Source organism: Bombina bombina, chromosome 4 (assembly GCF_027579735.1).
Source record: "Bombina bombina isolate aBomBom1 chromosome 4, aBomBom1.pri, whole genome shotgun sequence".
NCBI classification, from domain to species: Eukaryota; Metazoa; Chordata; class Amphibia; order Anura; family Bombinatoridae; genus Bombina; species Bombina bombina.
In genome coordinates this window covers 692,809,977-692,829,874 of record NC_069502.1, presented here as the reverse complement: position 1 = coordinate 692,829,874, position 19,898 = coordinate 692,809,977, and the positions used below count along the sequence as shown (strand labels likewise).

General features: G+C 40.5%; 1 protein-coding gene across 1 annotated transcript in view; it reads right to left on the bottom strand.

Annotated features, from left to right (window-relative positions):
• CCN6 (cellular communication network factor 6) overlaps positions 1-19,898 on the bottom strand; it is an 81,606-nt gene that overhangs the window by 34,309 nt on the left and 27,399 nt on the right. Inside the window, exons 2-3 of the mRNA XM_053709149.1 lie at positions 11,953-12,244; positions 8,503-8,742 (exon numbers count right to left, since the gene is read on the bottom strand). Coding sequence (XP_053565124.1) covers positions 8,503-8,742; positions 11,953-12,244 — 532 coding nt within the window. The remainder of the gene's footprint in view (positions 1-8,502; positions 8,743-11,952; positions 12,245-19,898) is intronic.

Below are 19,898 nucleotides of genomic sequence, written 5' to 3'. Positions count from 1 at the left end.
TGGAGTGTAATTCTCTAGACTGTTTGGAAATCTTAGCTCTGTTTTTGATGAATAGTCCTCGAATCACAGGTTTGTGAGCTTCCCATTCTATTAGAGATGAGGAGGCTGTATTTGCATTTACCGAGAAGTATTCTGATAAGTTTTTCCCAACCTCCTCGAGAATTAGTGGATTTGTTAGCATTGTGTCATCTAGCTTCCATGTCCTAGCCGTGATTGGGAGATCTGGCCATGTAACTGAGCATGTGATTGGGGCGTGGTCTGACCATGTTATGTTCCCTATATTACTTTGATTGATAAGGGTAAGGCCGTTAGTGTCTGTAAATATGTGGTCTATCCGCATGTAGCAGTTATGGGGAGAGAAGAAAAAGGTGTAATCCTTCGCAGTAGGATGCAGTTTTCTCCAAACATCATGGAGTGAGAGCTTTTGCAGGGAGCTTTTCACGGACTTGAGTACAGATCTGGGTACACTGGAGGAGCCTTTAGTGGCATCTATTGTGGGGTCAAATGAGACATTAAAATCTCCAGCCAGGAGAATCACTCCTTTAGCGTAATCTAATAGTAAGTTTGATATTCTTTTAAAGAAGCTATTCTGATTTTGATTAGGGGCGTAAATGTTTAGTAATGTAATTTGCTGGCCAAAGAGAGAGCCAATCAGAAGGACATAGCGACCCTCTGGGTCTCTTATACTTTGTACTACCTGGAGTGGTAGAGATTTGTGAATCAGTATTCCCACTCCTCCTCTTTTGTTAGGCCCTGAAGCGAAGCAAGCTATAGGGTAATGCATAGGGGACCTTACCTTTTTGAAAATGTGTCTCTTGTAACATCAGGATTTGGCTGTTAAGTTTATTTAGTTACCTGAGCACTATAGATCTCTTTCCAGGGCTGTTTAATCCCTTTACATTTATTGAAGTCAACCGGAAGGAGTGATCTTGAAACCTACTGAGTTTGGGAGACATTTTCTCGGCTGTGTGTGGGAAAAAAAAAGGGGGGGGGGAGGGGGAGGGATTAAGAGAGAAGGTATTGAAGGGGAACAGATAAGAAAAAGAAAAAGCTTAGTGGATAGTCAGGAAGAAAAGTCAGAAATGTATTGCTTAGGAACAGTAAGCTTAGGTAGAGCGTTTATTTATGAACAAATATTGCAAGATATTTACCTAACAAAGTTTAACAATAGGGGGAAGTATCTCTATTACTGGCTTAGTGAAGTATAACTGTAGAAAGCTTTATTTTTCAAGGACATGGATAAGGGAATGGTGTGGAGGGGAACCGTGAAAGGGGAGATTAAGGGCTTCTCACTAGGAAAGGGAGAAAAGCCTCGCAGAATGGATAATGAGGGATTACTTAAGCGGTTTTAGTGTGTGGGGGAAAACTTGTAAGCAATGTATGGTTTTATAACTAAATGAACAGCCCTCCCTTGAAATCCATTGGTCTGCATATGCAAAATACTGGTCTAGCCGTATTTGAATAAGGTAGAAAAGGAAGCAATAACAAGTAGAAATAGTATAATCCTTAGCCCCCTAAAACCTTCATATCCATTGGAAATATTAGGAGGGTATCTAAGTCAATAAACAACATCTAGACCACCGTGTAAAACATTAAGAGCATCAACAGGGTAACAGAGAGTCAAACATTGATTATATAACAGTCTACTTTTGGTCCGAAAAGGAGCCCATTGTTGTTGTGATGGGGTTGACACCCTCTCTCCATTTCGAATGAGAAAGCTCCCAAGAGAAAGCATAATCATAATATATAGCAATAGTTATAATCCTTTAAAGAAGAAACACTTAACCTTAACAATAATGGTTGCAAGAAAAGGATACAGTGCTGACAAGATCTGAGTCCTCTGGTATTCACAGGGAGGGAGCCTGCAGAGGAAGTCTTAACAGGGTTCAGGCTCCGGTCTCGCCCCTGTAGAGCATTGCTGCACATGTATTGCCAGTAGTTATGCTAGACAATAACCCTATGACCGTTATCTTTGGCAAAAGGAAGTGTATGCTGTCCAGCTGGGGCAAACAACCCCACTCCAACTTGATAGTGAGAGCTCTCTTGAGAACACAAAACTATATAACATAACAGTGAGAGCATATCTTTAAAGAAGTAGAAAATGATGGTTACATCTGAGTTCTTTGGTTAACACAGGGAGGGATCCTGCGGAAGAAGTCCAAATAAGATGTACGTTCTGGATTCTCCTGTATTACACCTTTGTAACCTTGTTATTACACCTTTGTAACCTCTAGTAATTCCATTGAGCATACAATAGTCAACATTAGGAGGCAGGTTGATGCTAATTTCAAGGTACTCTGACCTAGTCTCATATTCCATCCATGCTGCCCGAGGCAATTGCAGATCTATGCTGATGGGTGTTGCCATCCGGTGTCCATGGTAGAGAGAGTTCTTTGTAAAAGACGCTGGGGTCCGAATCTGGCCTGAAGATTGCTGTTTTATTATTAAAAGTGGCTATTATTGATACCGGAAAGCCCCATCTGTAATGTATCTTGTTGTTTTTTAGGGTGGAAGTGATGTGGGATAACTCCCTCCTTTTTTGCAAGGTTATGGGAGATAAGTCCGAAAACAGCTGTATTTCTTCCCCCACATGCAAAATGGGGCTCTTTTCTCTGGCAAAGCGAAGAAGTTCCTCTTTGTCCTTATATCGGAGAAATGTAACAATTATGTCTCTCGGGGGTGCTTTGGGGGGAGGCTCGGTTGTATGGCTCTATGAGCCCTCTCTATTTGGAGGTCCTCTGCTTCCGGATTGTTTTTTACTATTCTAAAAAGGGCTTGAAGGTACCCTTCTATTGCTGGGGGCAAGACAGACTCAGAGACTCCCCTTATCCTGAGGTTATTCCGCTTGCAGCGGTTCTCTAGGTCCTCTAATTTTTCCGAGAGGGCCTAGATCTTGTTGTCTTGGTGTGCAATGCTTGAGGAGTTAGCCTGTATCTCTGTCTGTAAGGCATTTTGATTTTCCTCCAGAGATACCACTCATTTGTCAATAGTGCTAAGATCTTTCCTGAGATCTCCAAAGAGGGTTCTCATTTTGTGTAATACCATTTTAATATCGTCTTTAGATCATAGGTGTGTGATATCAATTTTAGTAACATATGAGCCGGTCTCAGATTCCCCTAGTCGTGCAGGAGAAGACATTATTGGTTGTGCTTCTGATATGTTTTCTGCACACGTGGGGATCTGCTGCTCTCTAGGTTTTAGGTATTGGTTTAAGGTCTTAGAGGATGAGGCCTTTTCTCCTTTATTCTGCCTTTTGCAAGGCATTACCTATTAACTGTGTAAGGATATGGCAATATGACAAAGCAGGGTTTATAAGCCACTGTTGAGATAAAATTGAAGAACTCTACTTTTAATTGTCTATTTTTATGTCGAGTTTATTATTGCTTAAGTTGTTTCTATTTGATAGAGCCACTGGATGGCTTAGGGGTAAAGTCTCTGTCCTACCTGCGGAAGCTTATTCAGCCTTATTGAGTTTCATGCAGGTCTTTAAAATGGCGTGAGGCTGCTTATGGTATAGAAAAATCAGTGATCTATTGCCCCACTTCTATGCCTATGTGTTAATCTCTTGTGTGTAGGCAGTATTTGCTTAAGAGGAGGAATCGAGCGTCTATGGTCTACCCGATAAAGAGCGTGTCCCAGAATCAGAGCCATGAGCGGTGGTGAGTGATCCGCTATCTCCTGGTCATGTGCATCCGCTCTCTCCCCAAGACACCAGCGGTCACAGTTGCTCCTCTTCCTCCAAGAGAGATTAGATCCTGCTGGTGTGATCGGAGGTAAGGCAATATTCTTGCGATGGTGATCTTCTTTTGTTCCAAGGGGTAAGGCAGACAGGTTCTGCTTCCGTTGCCATACTAGGCCTCAGCAAGGATACTGTTCATTATAAGTGGATCATGAACCGGGCAAACTTCAATCATGACCGGAGGGTTATACACAGTGTGCTGGTAGTGAGAGGGGATGGGGAAAAGGTTTCATGTCCCTGAAATGAGCTATAAGCTGGTATAGGAGATGGGAGCCCTTCTATCTAGCAGCCATCTTCCAGCATGGCTAGGCTCCACCCCACAAATAAAGTTTTTAACCCCTAATCTGCCGACCAGACATCGCCGCCACTGTAATAAATATATTAACCCCTAAACCGCCGTACTCCCGCCTCACAAACACTAGTTAAATTTTATTAACCCCTAATCTGCCGTCCCTAACATCGCCGACACCTACCTACATTTATTAACCCCTAATCTGCCGCCCCCAATGTCGCTGCTACTATATTAAATTTATTAACCCCTAAACCTAAGTCTAAACCTAAGTCTAACACCCCCCTAACTTAAATATAATTGAAATAAAATGAAATAAAATTACTACAATTAAATAAATTAATTCTATTTAAAACTAAATACTTACCTGTAAAATAAACCATGAGCTAGCTACAATATAACTAATAGTTACATTTGTATCTATCTTAGGGTTTATTTTTATTTTGCAGGCAATTTTGTATTTATTTTAACTAGGTACAATAGTTATTAAATAGTTATTAACTATTTAATAACTTCCTAGTTAAAATAAGTACAAATAGACCTGTAAAATAAATCCTAACATAAATTACAATTACACCTAACACTACACTATCATTAAATTAATTACCTAAACTAACTACAATTAAATACAATTTAATTAAATAAACTAAAGTACAAAAACAAACAAACACTAAATTACAGAAAATAAAAAATAATTAATTTTTTTTTTAAACTAATTACACCTAATCTAATCCCTCTAATAAAATAAAAAAGCCCCCCAAAATAATAAAATTCCCTACCCTATACTAAATTAAAAATAGCCCTTAAAAGGGATTTTTGCGGGACATTGCCCCAAAGTAATCAGCTCTTTTACCTGTAAAAAAAAATACAATCCTATCAGCCAATCGGAATTCAAGGGACGCCATCTTGGATGACGTCATTTAAAGGAACCTTCATTCAACGGGAGTCGTTGGAAGAAGAGGATGCTCCACGTCGGCTGGCTTCAAGATGGACCCGTTCCGCTCCGGATGGATGAAGATAGAATATGCCGCCTTGATGAAGCCTTCTGCCCGTCTGGAGGTCCTCTTCTGCCCGGATCGGATGAAGCCTTCTGCCCCTCTGGAGGACCACTTGTGCCCGGCTGGGGGAGGACGGCTCAAGGTAAGGGTGATCTTCAAGGGGTTAGTGTTATGTTTTATTAAGGGGGGATTGGGTGGGTTTTAGAGTAGGGTTGGGTGTGAAGGTGGTGGGTTTTAATGTTAGGGGGGTATTGTATTTTTTTTTACAGGTAAAAGAGCTGATTACTTTGGGGCAATGCCCCGCATAAAGACCTTTTAAGGGCTATTTGTAATTTAGTATAGGGTAGGGAATTTTATTATTTTGGGGGGCTTTTTTATTTTATTAAGGGGATTAGATTAGGTGTAATTTGTTTAAAAAAAATATTATTTTCTGTAATTTAGTGGGGTTTTTTGTACTTTAGTTTATTTAATTTAATTGTATTTAATTGTAGTTAGTTTAGGTAATTCATTTAATGATAGTGTAGTGTTAGGTGTAATTGTAATTTAGGTTAGGATTTATTTTACAGGTATATTTGTACTTATTTTAACTAGAAAGTTATTAAATAGTTAATAACTATTTAATAACTATTGTACCTAGTTAAAATAAATACAAACTTGCCTGTAAAATAAAAATAAACTCTAAGATAGATACAAATGTAACTATTAGTTATATTGTAGCTAGCTTATGGTTTATTTTACAGGTAATATTTAGTTTTAAATAGGATTAATTTATTTAATTGTAGTAATTTTATTTTGTTTAATTTAAATTATGTTTAAGTTAGGGGGGTGTTAGACTTAGGTTTAGACTTAGGTTTAGGGGTTAATAAATTTAATATAGTAGCGGAGATGATGGGGGCGGCAGATTAGGGTTAATAAATTTAGGTAGGTTGCGGCGACATGGGGGGGCAGATTAGGGGTTAATAAATAGTATGTAGGTGTCGGCGATGTTGGGGGCAGCAGATTAGGGGTTCATAGGGATAATGTAGGTGGCGGCGATGTCGAGGGTGGAAAATTAGGGTTTAATAAGTTTAAGATTAGGGGTGTTTAGACTTGGGGTTCATGTTAGGGTGTTAGGTGTAGACATACATTTTATTTCCCCATAGGAATCAATGGGGCTGCGTTAGGAGCTGAACGCTGCTTTTTTGCAGGTGTTAGGTTTTTTTCAGCTGAATCTGCCCCATTGTTTCCTATGGGGAAATCGTGCACGAGCACGTTTAGCCAGCTCACCGCTACTGTAAGCAGCGCTGGTATTACAGTGAGATGTGGAACTAAATTTTGCTCTACGCTCACTTTTTAGAGGCTAACGCCGGCTTGAAAAAAACCTGTAATACCAGCGTTGTTTTAAGTGAGCAGCGAGAAAAAAAGGAGCGTTAGCACTGCAAGCCTTACCGACAAAAACTCGTAATCTAGCCGTAAAACTTTACACTTATTTTGTCAATATTTAAACAGCTAATGAAACTTTAAAAAATACATCTACTTGTTATTCTCAGATCATTTTTTTCTTTGAATACTTCATAGTATCTAGCATTTATTTAGTGTTTGATGTCCCTTTAAAGTCAAACCATGTTGTTTCTTCCTTTTCTAAACTCACCTGTTGAATAAGTTTCAATTAGCTTCTTATGGATATCCCTTTCTATTATGCTTGCCTGAAATAACTCATGTAAAAAAGTAGTAAATATGACATTCTGTATAAATAAAGGAACAGTGGACCCATACAAAACATCTTCTGCAACAGACGATAACATCTTCAGAGGAGTAGAAATAGACATTCGGCTCCATGCTTATTGCCCAGGTATGTTCTTTTAATGTTTCATTATAAAACCCCTTATTTACTTGTCAGCAGTGCTCAAAAATGTTATTGCAAAACTGTTGCCATATACTGTAGCTCTACAGACACGTGCACTCTACCTCAAAGTTAGTTTGATAATAGAAGTAAACTGGGAACTCTTTTTAAAATTGTATCCTCTATGTTAAAGGGACACTCAAGTCAAAATAAACTTTTATGATTCAGAAAGAGCATGCAATTTAAAGACACTTTTCAATTTACTTCCATTATTAGATTTTGCACAGCCTTTTTATATGAAAACTTTCTGGGGAACAAGATTCTACTGAGCATGTGCACAAGCTCACAGGGTATACGTATACTAGTCTGTGATTGGCTAATGTCTGTCACATGATACCAGGGGATGGAAAATGGGAGAAAATATAAATTTGTCAGAAAGAAAATCTACTGCTTATTTGAAATTCAGAGTAGGTGTTAAATCATTGTCTTTTTATTATGCACGCACTAATTATACAGTTCTACTGCATTGAGTGGTTCTTTAATCATGAAAGTTACGTTTTGGTTTTTCTTTCCCTTTGATGTAGTTTCCCAGGTGGAACTAAATTAGGGGGCTTCAAGAAGAGGCTTTACAATTTTCCTACGAAAGAGGCAGAATATAGTTACCCTAAGATTTGTGCGGTCTTGCTTATCAAGGAAAGATATATATTTGTTGAGCTTGATTAGATATAGGTGATTTATAGAATATTCTAGTATACAATTAAAATTCTCTGTTTCATATGTGTTTTATTTTTTAAATGATTCCTATCTATCACCATGTAATTAAACCCTAGTAAGGGTTCTCTCCTGTGCTTTATAAGATTAGATGGACAGAGATTGAGTACATATTAAAGGGACAGTATACACCAATTTTCATATAACTGCATGTAATAGACACTACTGTGTAGAAGAATATGCACAGATACTGATATAAACATCCTGTATAAAACATTTTAAAAACTTACTTAGAAGCTCCCAGTTTAGAACTGTTGATGAGGTTAGTCTGGGACACACACTGAAAGAGGCTGGGAAAACAGGAATAGCAGACCCCCCCCCCCCCCTGCCTGTATATGAAAAGACAGATAACATAAAGAAGACCCAGCAGGAGTCTGTAAACGCGCGTAACACTGTGGGGCTTGGTTAGGAGTCTAAAAATCAACACAATGTTCTTAAAATCTAAGCAAAACTATAGATTTTCACCAAAACACTACCAGATGGGCTATATACATGGATCAATTACAAAACATTTATGCAAAGAAAAGTCTAGTGTACAATGCCCCTTTAATGATGGCATCTTCTATTAGCTGACTAGTCAAACCTCTATTGGTTTAGCATGGGAGCACACAGTTAGGACTTTGACTATTTGTTTGGCCTCTTATGAGTTAAACACATGTAGAAATGTAAAATCAATTAAAAATAAAATGCACACATGAATGAATACATTTTATTTTTGTCTTAGTATGTTTCTTTAAATTACTTCAGTTCTGTATAGAGGGTTAATAATATACTTATTATATGGAATTAAATATTTTGTTACATACATTTCCAAAATTGTTATATGTTATTCTTAAATTAAGAGCTAGAAACATTTAAATAGTAAATATGTTAAGAAACTTACTTGGAACAAATGTACGTTCAGTCAACTGAAGATCTTTCTCTAGGGCACAGTTTGATTGTTCAGATTTTTTTGCATGAATAGTAGACTCTACACAATGGCTTTCTCCATGTTTTGAAGTCAGCAAAGGGGTACACCCGATTGTGTCACTTATACAGAGGCACAGATAATATGGGTGGGGTTGGAATGATTGGCCATTTTTGTAAAGTACTCCATTGAGCTCACAACCAACTGCTAGCATATCTGTAAGATACAGGAAATGCATTATTTTATCACAAACCTGCACTGGTAAAATATTGAGTGTGCTATTTCTTAACTAATCAGAATCGTAGATAGGAAGATTCACTGTAAAACTGAGTGGTGAATAAGCTTAACCCTTTCTACCCAGTGCTTGAGAGAACTGAAGGCCGCTCGAGGAAGCAGACATAGCTGAGGTCCGCAAACACACTAACCATGCTGTCAGTATGCTTTTTACTTTGCTAAAATGCCACAGGTACTCAAACTCAGCAACTACATTTTGGGCCGCGATCCGATATAAATCGTCGCCCGCAAAAGCCGGCGACGCCAAATTTTGCACGGGTTTGGTATCCTATATACGGCGTAACTTAGAAGTTACGCGCGTATATTTCTGCCTTCGCCCGTATTATTTTTACCCTTAGACTTCTTTTAAATAGGGCATGTTATTTCTAACTACTTTCATATTTAATTAGAACACTTGCTTTGTTCTCTTGGTATTCTTAGTTGAAAGCAAAACCTAGGATGGCTCATATGATCATAACACCTTCTTATCATTTATAACACCTTCTAATTACGTGGCGCATCTTTTAGAACTTGCAGGTTATTTTTTTACGATTCATAGCCTAATTTGCATAAAACTACTCTTTATTGAGACTTTACGTGAACAAAATACTGGCGTAAGTACTTGCGACGACTAAAATGTGTATTTGCGCACATTTTAGTTGATCGCCGGTTTTTCCTACTTAAGCCAGTTTAGCATCTGACAGCGCAGTATATTGGATAGCTCGAGTTGCGAGGTGAAATTATGGGCGGCGCGGGTTCCCTCGCTTGCGCCGAAAACTACGCCGTATATCGGATCGCGCCCCTAATTTCTATAAATAGGACTCAAACTGTCTTGGATTTAAGGAGATTTTAAAGGGATATGAAACCCAAAATGTTTCTTTTTTTCAGACAGAGCATGCAATTTTAATCTACTTTTTCATTTACTTCTATTATTGATTTTTCTTAATTCTCTTGGTATTTTTTATGAATAGCAGGGACATAAGCTTACGAGCTGTCCCATTTCTGGAGCACTATATGGCAGAAGTTTTACAAGAATGTTATCCATTTGCAAGAGCACTATTTCTTGACATATAGTGCTCTAGATTCCTACCTAGGTATTTCTTCAACACACAATATCATGGGAACAAAGCAAATTTGATAATATAAGTAAATAGGATTTTTTTTTAACCCCTTAATGACCACAGCACTTTTCCATTTTCTGTCCGTTTGGGACCAAGGCTATTTTTACATTTCTGCTGTGTTTGTGTTTAGCTGTAATTTTCCTCTTACTCATTTACTGTACCCACACATATTATATACCGTTTTTCTCGCCATTAAATGGACTTTCTAAAGATACCATTATTTTCATCATATCTTATAATTTACTATAAAATAATTATAAAATATGAGGAAAAAATGGAAAAAACACACTTTTTCTAACATTGATCCCCAAAATCTGTTACACATCTACAACCACCAAAAAACACCCATGCTAAATAGTTTCTAAATTTTGTCCTGAGTTTAGAAATACCCAGTGTTTACATGTTCTTTGCTTTTTTTGTAAGTTATAGGGCCATAAATACAAGTAGCACTTTGCTATTTCCAAACCACTTTTTTTCAAAATTAGCGCTAGTTACATTGGAACACTGATATCTTTCAGGAATCCCTGAATATCCATTGACATGTATATATTTTTTTTTAGTAGACATCCCAAAGTATTGATCTAGGCCCATTTTGGTATATTTCATGCCACCATTTCACCGCCAAATGAGATGAAATCAAAAAAATTGTTCACTTTTTCACAAATTGTTTCACAAACTTTAGGTTTCTCACTGAAATCATTTACAAACAGCTTGTGCAATTATGGCACAAATGGTTGTAAATGCTTCTCTGGGATCCCCTTTGTTCAGAAATAGCAGACATATATGACTTTGGCGTTGCTTTTTGGTAATTAGAAGGCCGCTAAATGCTGCTGCGCATCACACGTGTATTATGGCTAGCAGTGAAGGGGTTAATTAGGTAGCTTATAAGGAGCTTGCAGGGTTAATTTTAGCTTTAGTGTAGAGATCAGCCTCCCACCTGACACATCACACCCCCTGATCCCTCCCAAACAGCTGTCTTCCCTCCCCCACCCCACAATTGTCCCCGCCATCTTAAGCACTGGCAGAAAGTCTGCCAGTACTAAAATAAAAGTTTTTTTTTGTTTTGTTTAAAAAAAAAAAAAATTCTGCTGTGTAGGACCCCCCCCCTTAGCCCCAACCTCCCTGATCCCCCCAAACAGCTCTCTACCCCCCTCCTCTGCCTTATTGTGCACCATATTGGGTACTGGCAGCTGTCTGCCAGTACCCAGTTTGAAATCAAAAGTTTATTTTAAGATTTTCTGTAGTGTAGCTTACCCCCCTTAACACCCAACCCCCCACCCTCTCCCAGATCATTAATATTATTTTATTTTACAGAGTGGCTCTCTCTGCATCGGACTGCTTAAAAAAGTTATTGCAGGATGCCTCTATATCGAGGCATCACTGCAATAACATGAAAGCAGCTGGAAGTGATCAGGATCGCTTCCACTGCTTTCAAAGACCAACGACGTGCAGGGTACGTCCTTGGTCGTTAAGGACATTTTTTTGGAGGACGTACCCTGCACGTCGTTGGTCATTAAGGGGTTAAATGGTATGCACTGTCTGAATCACAAAATATGTTTTCTTGGTTTCATATCCTTTTTAAGTTTTCATTTGGACTCTCAAGCTGCAATTTTGTCATGCAGTGAGAAACTCTTTTAGATAAATAGGACCCTGATCATGCACAACTTTCTATAACAGCTTATCCGAAATTGAGGATACAAAAGCATCTCAAATATGGAGAGGTCTTCTACTGGTACCAGGCACTTTATCAGGGCTTTAGAGTTCAGACAGGAAACTGGGGCTTTAAAAATAGGTGGTGCGGGATGTTCGGTGTCAGGAGCTCTATATGTTGTCAGGGTAGAATTAGAGTAATGTAGTCTCACAGATAAATGCTTCAATTTAAAAACATAAATAGATGATAGATAGATAGAAGATTAATATATAGCTAGCTAGATAGACAGACAGATAGATAGATAGATAGATAGATAGATAGATAGATAGATAGATAGATAGATAGATAGATAGATAGATAGATAGAGGAAATTGAACTTACATTTACAAACTCCAACTTCAAATTTGGGCTTGTCAGCAGAATAGTCACAATAGAGCCCCTTGTGGTGATCACACACATCTGCTTCATTACAGACTTCCCCTAACTGTTTAGCACAGATTTTACAACATCCGCAGCCATCTTTAACAAGACTCACTCCCAATGGACAGGTGCGCTTGTGTGAGCAGTTGCAGGGCCAGTGGCAAAACTCTTTGCGTTGGAAGATCTCCATGTCTGTGTCTTTCCGATCAGTTGCGAGTGCCATTTTTACATCCTCTTCAATACTGCAAAAAAACTGAGACACGGTTTTATTCTGTTAAAATTATGATTTTTTTGGTTATTGTTATAATTATACAGTAATAGAAATATCTCATATTGAAGGTAATATGTTTGCTGTTAACTTCTGTGTAAATTTTGGTTATTTTTAACACTCAATATAGCATTTGCACCACTTAAAAGTTACCAGTATAAACAGAGCAAAGTATAGAAAATATGTATCAGATACAAAACATCTGTCAACTTTAGCAGTGGGGTTAGGTGTTCCATATCACTTTTCTTCTCGCTATGACCACAAGGGTAGTGTGGTATACAGTCAGTTGGCATATATAACAGATCTGATAAAACAATTTTTCATTTCAAGCTAGTGAATAAAGGGACAGACTACGCCAGGATTTTTATTGTTTAAAAAGATAGATAACCCCTTTATTACCCATTCCCCAGGTTTGCATAACCAACACTGTTATATTATTATACTTTTTACCTCTGTGATTACCTGGTTTCTAAGCCTCTGCAGACTGCCCCCTTATCTCAGTTCTTTTGACAGACATGCATTTTAGCCAATCAGTGCTGACTCTGAAATAACTCCACGGGAGTAAGCACAATGTTATCTATATGACACACATGAGCTAGAAGTGTCTAGCTGTCAAAATTTGACAAAATGCACTGAGATAAGAGGCAGTTCAACTGCTTAGAAATTACCAAATGAGCCTACCTAGGTTTAGCTTTCCACAAAGAATACCAAGAGAGCAAAGCAAATTTGATAATAAAAGTAAATTGGAAATGTGACAGATTCCGGCTACCCCGAGTGGGTAACTCCGCCAAAAGGGTCCTTCCTGTACCTGGAACCTGTAGCTATAGAGCGGGGAAAGTGATTTTAGCAAGAGCCCACCCTAATAACCAGACAAGACCAGTATTAAGGTGAAACACCAACAGACTTCTTTGGGAAAACAACACAGCTTATGTACACATTCTTAATCTTGATAAGAGCCTTATCTAATCCCAAGATTCCCACCAATCCGCCCCTCCCGGTAGCCTGGCACCTCCATAAGAACAATAGGTCCATAGGGATCTCATAATAGCTAGGTTTGCAATCTCGGGATGATCCCAAGGGAGTGGCGGCTATTCCCAGGTACCATGGTAAAGCTCCGGGTCTCAAGTTGTCTCAGTCCAAAAAGCGACATGATCTGTCGCTGGGCGCCAGAGCGGCAGCTGATCAAAGGTACACCGGGTTAGCCAGTGATAGTAGTGGTAGAGGGGGGTTCAGAAACCCTGAGTTCCGAAGTGAGCTCCCTCCTGACAATCACCCCAATCCTTGCCCTTCATAGGAGGTACCAAGCCCCAAAAGAGCAGAGCTCTGGGGCAAAGGGCCCATGGAGCGACCTAGGTTGAATTTCAGTGGGGATCCCTATTGAATCCAGCTGGCGAGAAGTTCCATGATATTCCAGACGGACCTCAATGAGGTGGGGAGGGGATAAGTAGGTTAGCGATCAGCTCTATCAAGGCAAAGTTCAACCAGTGTAGCAACAAATAAAAAGGGGTCAGTGAAAACACAGTAATCTAAATATGAGGGGTGCCCTTGGCAGCTTGGTATCCGTGACAGTGCTCCCCCCTCATAGTCTGACAGACCCGGCTAGATCCTGACGGGTTGAAGTGGGGCTGTCCGGTGGGGCTATTACAATTCAGTTTGCCGGGAGAGGCCATCTGCATTGCCGTTGCTCTTCCCCGGCCAATACTGAATTGTAAAGTTAAAGGGCTGCAAGGCCAAGCTCCACCGCAACAGGCATCCATTGTCCCCAGAAACCCGATTAAGCAAGACCAGTTGTGGTCTGTGAGCACTGTAAAAGCTCTCCCATAACCAGTAGCAAGCATTCCTTCTCCACTGACGTGTAGCCTACTTCCAGAGGTAGTAGTTTTCTGATAATGTAGGCTACAGGGTCCCTCCTCATCCACCTGGCTGAGCACTGCACCCAACCTGAACATGGAGGCATCTGTATGAACACAAATATGTTTGGATGGGTTAGGAGCGGCCAGGATAGGTGCAGAAACTAGTCCTGTCTTTAGTTGTAGGAAGGCAGACTCGCACTCGGGGGACCACAGGACTTGCTGGGGTAAGTGTTTTCTGGTCAAGTTGGTCAGGGGTTTGGCCAGGGTGCTATAGTTGGGGAAGTACCCTGCAGTACCAAGAAAGGCTAAGATTTGGGTTTTTGTTTTAGCGACTGCATCAATCTTGGCCGGCTCCAGACTCTGCTTCTCGCAGCCCTCTCGCTTCTCGCATCCAGGTATGCACAGGAGTCCCAATCCTGGAGGCCATCGAGGAGGCGATCTACCATCCTCTGGAACGTTGCCGGAGCATTCTTCATCCCAAACGGCATGACCTTAAACTAGTACAGGCCGAATGGGGTGATTAATGCCAAATTCGGAATGGATTCCAGGTCCAGAGGAATCTGCCAGTACCCCTTGCACAGATCTAACGTTGTTAGAAAGTTACCCTGGGCAATGCGGTCTAATAGTTTGTCTACACGGGGCATAGGATAGGCATCGGCCGTGGTCATTAAGCCTATGGTAGTCTACACAGAAGCGGATCCCGTGTCAAGCATTTCCCTAATCTCGCTGCACATGCCTTCCCTAACTGACTGGGGAAACTGATACGCCGGCTGCCGCAAGGGCGCCTGTCCTGGGGTCTCCACCCGGTGCACCGATATCGTGGTGTACCCAGGGTCCATGGAGAACATGTCCTGCCGGCTCTCCAGCACCTGTCTAACCTTTTCTCGTTGCACAGCCCCTAGCCGCTCATCTAGCTTTAAGTCTTCTATGCCTGCAGGCACCCTACTCCGCCTGGGTAGCTCCGGCATGGGGAGACTCTCCGAGTCCTCCATGGCTGGAGCACATATGGCGGCTACCTTCTCTGGCCTCTCCTGGTATGCCTTCAGCATGTTCACATGAAAGGTCTGACGGACTCGTTCATCTAAACATTTGGCTACCAGGTAGGTAGTATCGCAAAGCTGTTCTATCACTCAATAGGGTCCCTGCCAAGCAGTCTGCAGCTTGTCTGTCTTGGTCGGTTTTAGGGCCAGAACCTTTTGCCCCACTTCTAAGGTGCTGTTTCGAGCATTGCAGTCGTACCACTGCTTCTGCCTACCTTGGGCGACCTGAAGGTTCTCTCGCATTCTGACGGCGAGGTCCTTCAGTCGGCCCTGAATTCTAGGACGTACCCCACAATGGAGGATCCCTCCTCCCCAACTGATCCCTCCCAGTGGGCTCTAAGCTGGTCTAGGGGCCCCCTCTACCGCCAGACATACACCTACTCAAAGGGGGAAAATCTAGTAGATTCCTGGGGCACCTCCCTGTAAGCGAACAGGAGGTGTGGCAGGTATCTCTCCCAGTCCTTGTGAAAGAACGAGAACATCCAAAGCAACTGCTTCAGTGTCCCATTAAACCTCTCGCACAACCCGTTGGTCTGGGGGTGGTATGGAGCGCTTGGCAGGGGTCTTATTCCGCAAAGCCTCCATAGCTGCTGGGTGAACTCATCAGTAAACTGAGTCCCTTGGTCTGAGATAATCTCCCGGGTGAAACCCACTCTGACACAGATCCAGAGCAGCGCATCGGCTACTGTCTCTGCCTGGATATTGGCCAGGGGGATTGCCTCCGGGTACCGGGTAGCCTAGTCCACTACCATCAGTATATATCTCTTTCCCGAGGGACTGAGATGGGGCAATTGTCCGATTATGTCAACAGCTATCCTGCTGAATGGTTAATCAATGATAGGGAGGGGATGCAGGGAGGCTTTGGAGTGGTCCCCAGTCTTCCCTACTCTGTGACAAATGTCACAGGTAGGGCAGTACTGCCTAACATCCCCCATAATCCCTGGCCAAAAGAAGATCTGGGTAAGTCGGTGGCGGGTCCTAGTAATCCCTAGATGTCCTGCCAGGGGAATGTTGTGCCCTACGCGCAGCAAGGTCTTACTGATACTTTTGTGATACCACCAACTGTCGCTTGGGCACCTGCCTATTACCACCCTCGGTAACCCTGTATAAGAGTCCTCTAGCCCACCTGTAGGGGGCTAACGTCGGGTCACTTAGTGTCTCCTGGGCAAAGTCGGAGGGGGAAGCACAGGGGATGGGGTAATCGGTCAGGGTAGTAGTTGGGTACCTTAATTAAAAGGGGCATAGAACAAACCAAAACACACAGTAATCTGAAACCACAGTCCAAATTCTATCCAACCTATGCAAGGGGATGTAATGTGGAATCTTTTGAAAAGATGGTATTACAAGACCTAAAAGAGATTGATCAAAAAAGACACAGACCCAACTATAATCTAAACAAGAAAGATAGAGAAATTATAGATCAATTACAAAAGAACAAAAATGTGATCATAAAGCCAGCTTAATAACCCGAACACCTAAACAAATCTAGATTTAAATCCCACAGATACCTTTAAAAAGAAACTCTTAACTATACTCCAAGAAGGAAATGATAAAGACATTCTAAATGATAAAGAATTTAAGCTTCAAAAATACATAAATAATCTAGATACTTTTTTAAGGGATTCAACACGTGCTACGGCTAGTGGAGAACATAGTGAAGAAGGTCTAATTGTAGCCACATGTGATGTGACTTCACTGTATACAGTGATTAATCATTACAAGCAGTTGAGAGTTTTTTAATCAAAGACAAAGATATAAGTCCAGACATACGAATATTTCTTTTGAAAAGCATAAAATTCATACTAGAGAACAATAATTTTTCTTTTGATGGTAAATATTACCTACAAATAGAGGGTACTGCTATGGGCATTAAATTCACACCAAGCTATGCGAATATTTTTATGGGAGATTGGGAAAATAAATTTTTACTACAATCTGAGCTTGGTGCAAATTTCGTGCTTTTCAAAAAATATATAGACGACATACTAATCATCTGGAGAGGTTCAGAAGAAAGTCATTTTACATATGAATTTAGTAAGGAGTCAGTGTCTTTGCTAGATCTAGAAATTTTTGTTGATGCAGACAACTTTGCAGCAAAAACTTTTTTCAAAAAAGTAGACTGCAATAATTATATACACAAATCAAGTGGTCACCTCAAAAGATGGAAAGACAACATACCCATAGGTCAATTTTTGAGGATTAAGAAAGAAAAACTGCTCCAGACAACTAGATTTTGAAAAACAGGTCAATATATTACAATAGAGGCTATACTGTTCAGAAATTACATGGAGCCATAGAAAGAGCCCAAGAAATGGAAAGATGTTAATTGTTGGTGTATAAAAATGATAAAACCCATATGAATGTGACCAATGGGTTCAACAAGGAATATGAGGTACCCTTTATCACAGATTATAGTGAGGACCACTCCATTATTAGGAAAATTGTGAACAAACACTGGCACATAGTAAAAAAAGACCCCTTGTTAGGGGATAAACTTCCCCATAAACCAGAAATGATCTTTAGAAAAGCAAGGAATTTAAACAAATACTAGCCCCAAGTGAGTTTAAAAGAGAAAATATAAGAATGATAGACAGGGATCTAAAAGTGGAAGCTATAAATGGGTTCTATCCCTGTCACACCTTCCAAGCTTATAGATATAAGTGTAAATCCATCACCATTCCAAACATAGGGCAAGAATTTAATATACGTGACACAATCAGATGTTCTTAAAAGGGTATTGTATATGCAATAAAATGTTCATGTGATTTATTTTACATTGGAGAAACCACTAGAATGCTGAGAGATCGAATTAGGAAATTGGAGAGGGAGCAACTTCGAAATGAAGTTACTAACAAAGGAATCTGAACTGATCTATAAATTTGACACTTTATATCCAAAAGGGTTGAATTCAGAATTGGATTTATCCCCCTTTTTGGGATGTTAAATATGCAACTCATACTATAGTCCCTCCCTCAAATATTTAGCCAAATTATATTCACACACTCTGAATTTATTTTTATTTTTCAAAATCAATTTGTTTATATAATATAAGAATATAAAAATGTGTAAAGATATTTAACTAGATCTTTTTTTCACAAATTTTATTTTTTATTTTTAATCTTAGTATATGAATTTTAATTTGTAATTTGTAATTTTGAATTTTTGTAATTTTGAATTTTAGTATGTTAACCAAAATATTTTCTGTTAAGTACATACAGTATTGAATTGTAAAGATAGGAAACGGCAATGTTTCACAGAGTATTCATTGACAATGTACAATTTTATAAATTAAATATATCAGGAATTCTAGGGCAGATACCACCTTAAATATCTATACCACCTTAAGAGACATTTGTGATTATCCAATGAAATACAAGTGGAGGATTTTTAAATCTAGTCTTCAGGAACAGCTGTCATCATGAAAAAGCCCAATCAACGGGTGAAACGTGTAGAAGCTTTGTTCCTGCATACTACATTGATTAGACTGCAGTCTAGGTACCTAGCAATAGACCCGCTTTTCTACAACATCGCACTCAGCACTTTGGAGACATAGTCTCAACGGAAGCAGGAATCAAAGCCAGCACCTGGACCATAGGAAGATCAAGAGCCTAGTGCAACACTAGAATCGATTTCCTGGAGGTGGAGGGGTGAGTGAGATCACTCTAAAAGTCTCCAGAAAAGGCAAGTGGTGAAAGGAAATAAAATGCTCATGAAGGATCTGTCTTTTTTTCTCCAAGAGGGTTACAGGTGACTGTGTATATCTTGTCTAATAAGAAGCGGTTAAAACTGACTTGCTAATAGAGGATATGTCTTTCGTTTCCAATTAGCGACTATTTGTTTGAACTTTCTAAATCAAGACTTTTTATACATAGATATTTTTTAATGGTGGTATAGGAAGGCCTCTATTTCACATGTGATACGTTACTATTTATTTTTTTTATATGAGAGACATCCCCTTTTATAAAATATCAATATTTTGCAGTGTCTATGAATAAATGTGTTTTTTACTATTAGCTTTCTAGTGCCCTCCAATTTTCTGTACTATCTGTAGTAGTTGGGAAGGAATGGATTACCTGGATCCTATTCTCGAGTGCTCCAGCCTGAAGCCTGGCTTGTTGGCGGGGGGTAACTGGGCAAGCATCCAGAGGACCATCCATGAGGAAGGTAAAGGCGAGGTGTCCCAGATCATCCCCTAGCAACACCATATGCTGGCAAGTGGCCCATGACGCCTACTTCCACAGCACGGGAACTGGCATTCCAATCCAAGTGGACCTGTGCCATGGAGATTTGGAGCACCTGATTTCTAGGTCTGGTCCGCACTGGTGACCAGTTGTGGCTGGAGAAGGGTAATGGTGGCTCTGCTGTCTCGTAATCCTTGGGCCTGCCAGCCATTGATCCATATGGGCTGGCGATGGTGCAGACGATTGTTGCCAGCTGCCGCTTGTACTGGGTCTACCTCGTGCAGAATTCCAAATTCCTCTTCTGCCCAAGCGGCGGGGTCAGCGGGGCTCCCTGACTCCAAGTTGGGGTGGGGCAGATTCTTGGGACAATTGGACCGTACATGGCCCACTTGATCACCCCTGTAGCATCGGATTCCCGTTTTCCGGGGTGGACTGGGGCCAGAAGAGCGGAGTGGAGCCGGTGGTGCAGGGGGGTACCAGTGGGTCACTGGAGGCCAAGGAGGTGCAGGAATGTAGCGGGCTGTTGGACAGGGTTCAGGTACCATGGTAGAGCTCCGGGCCCCAA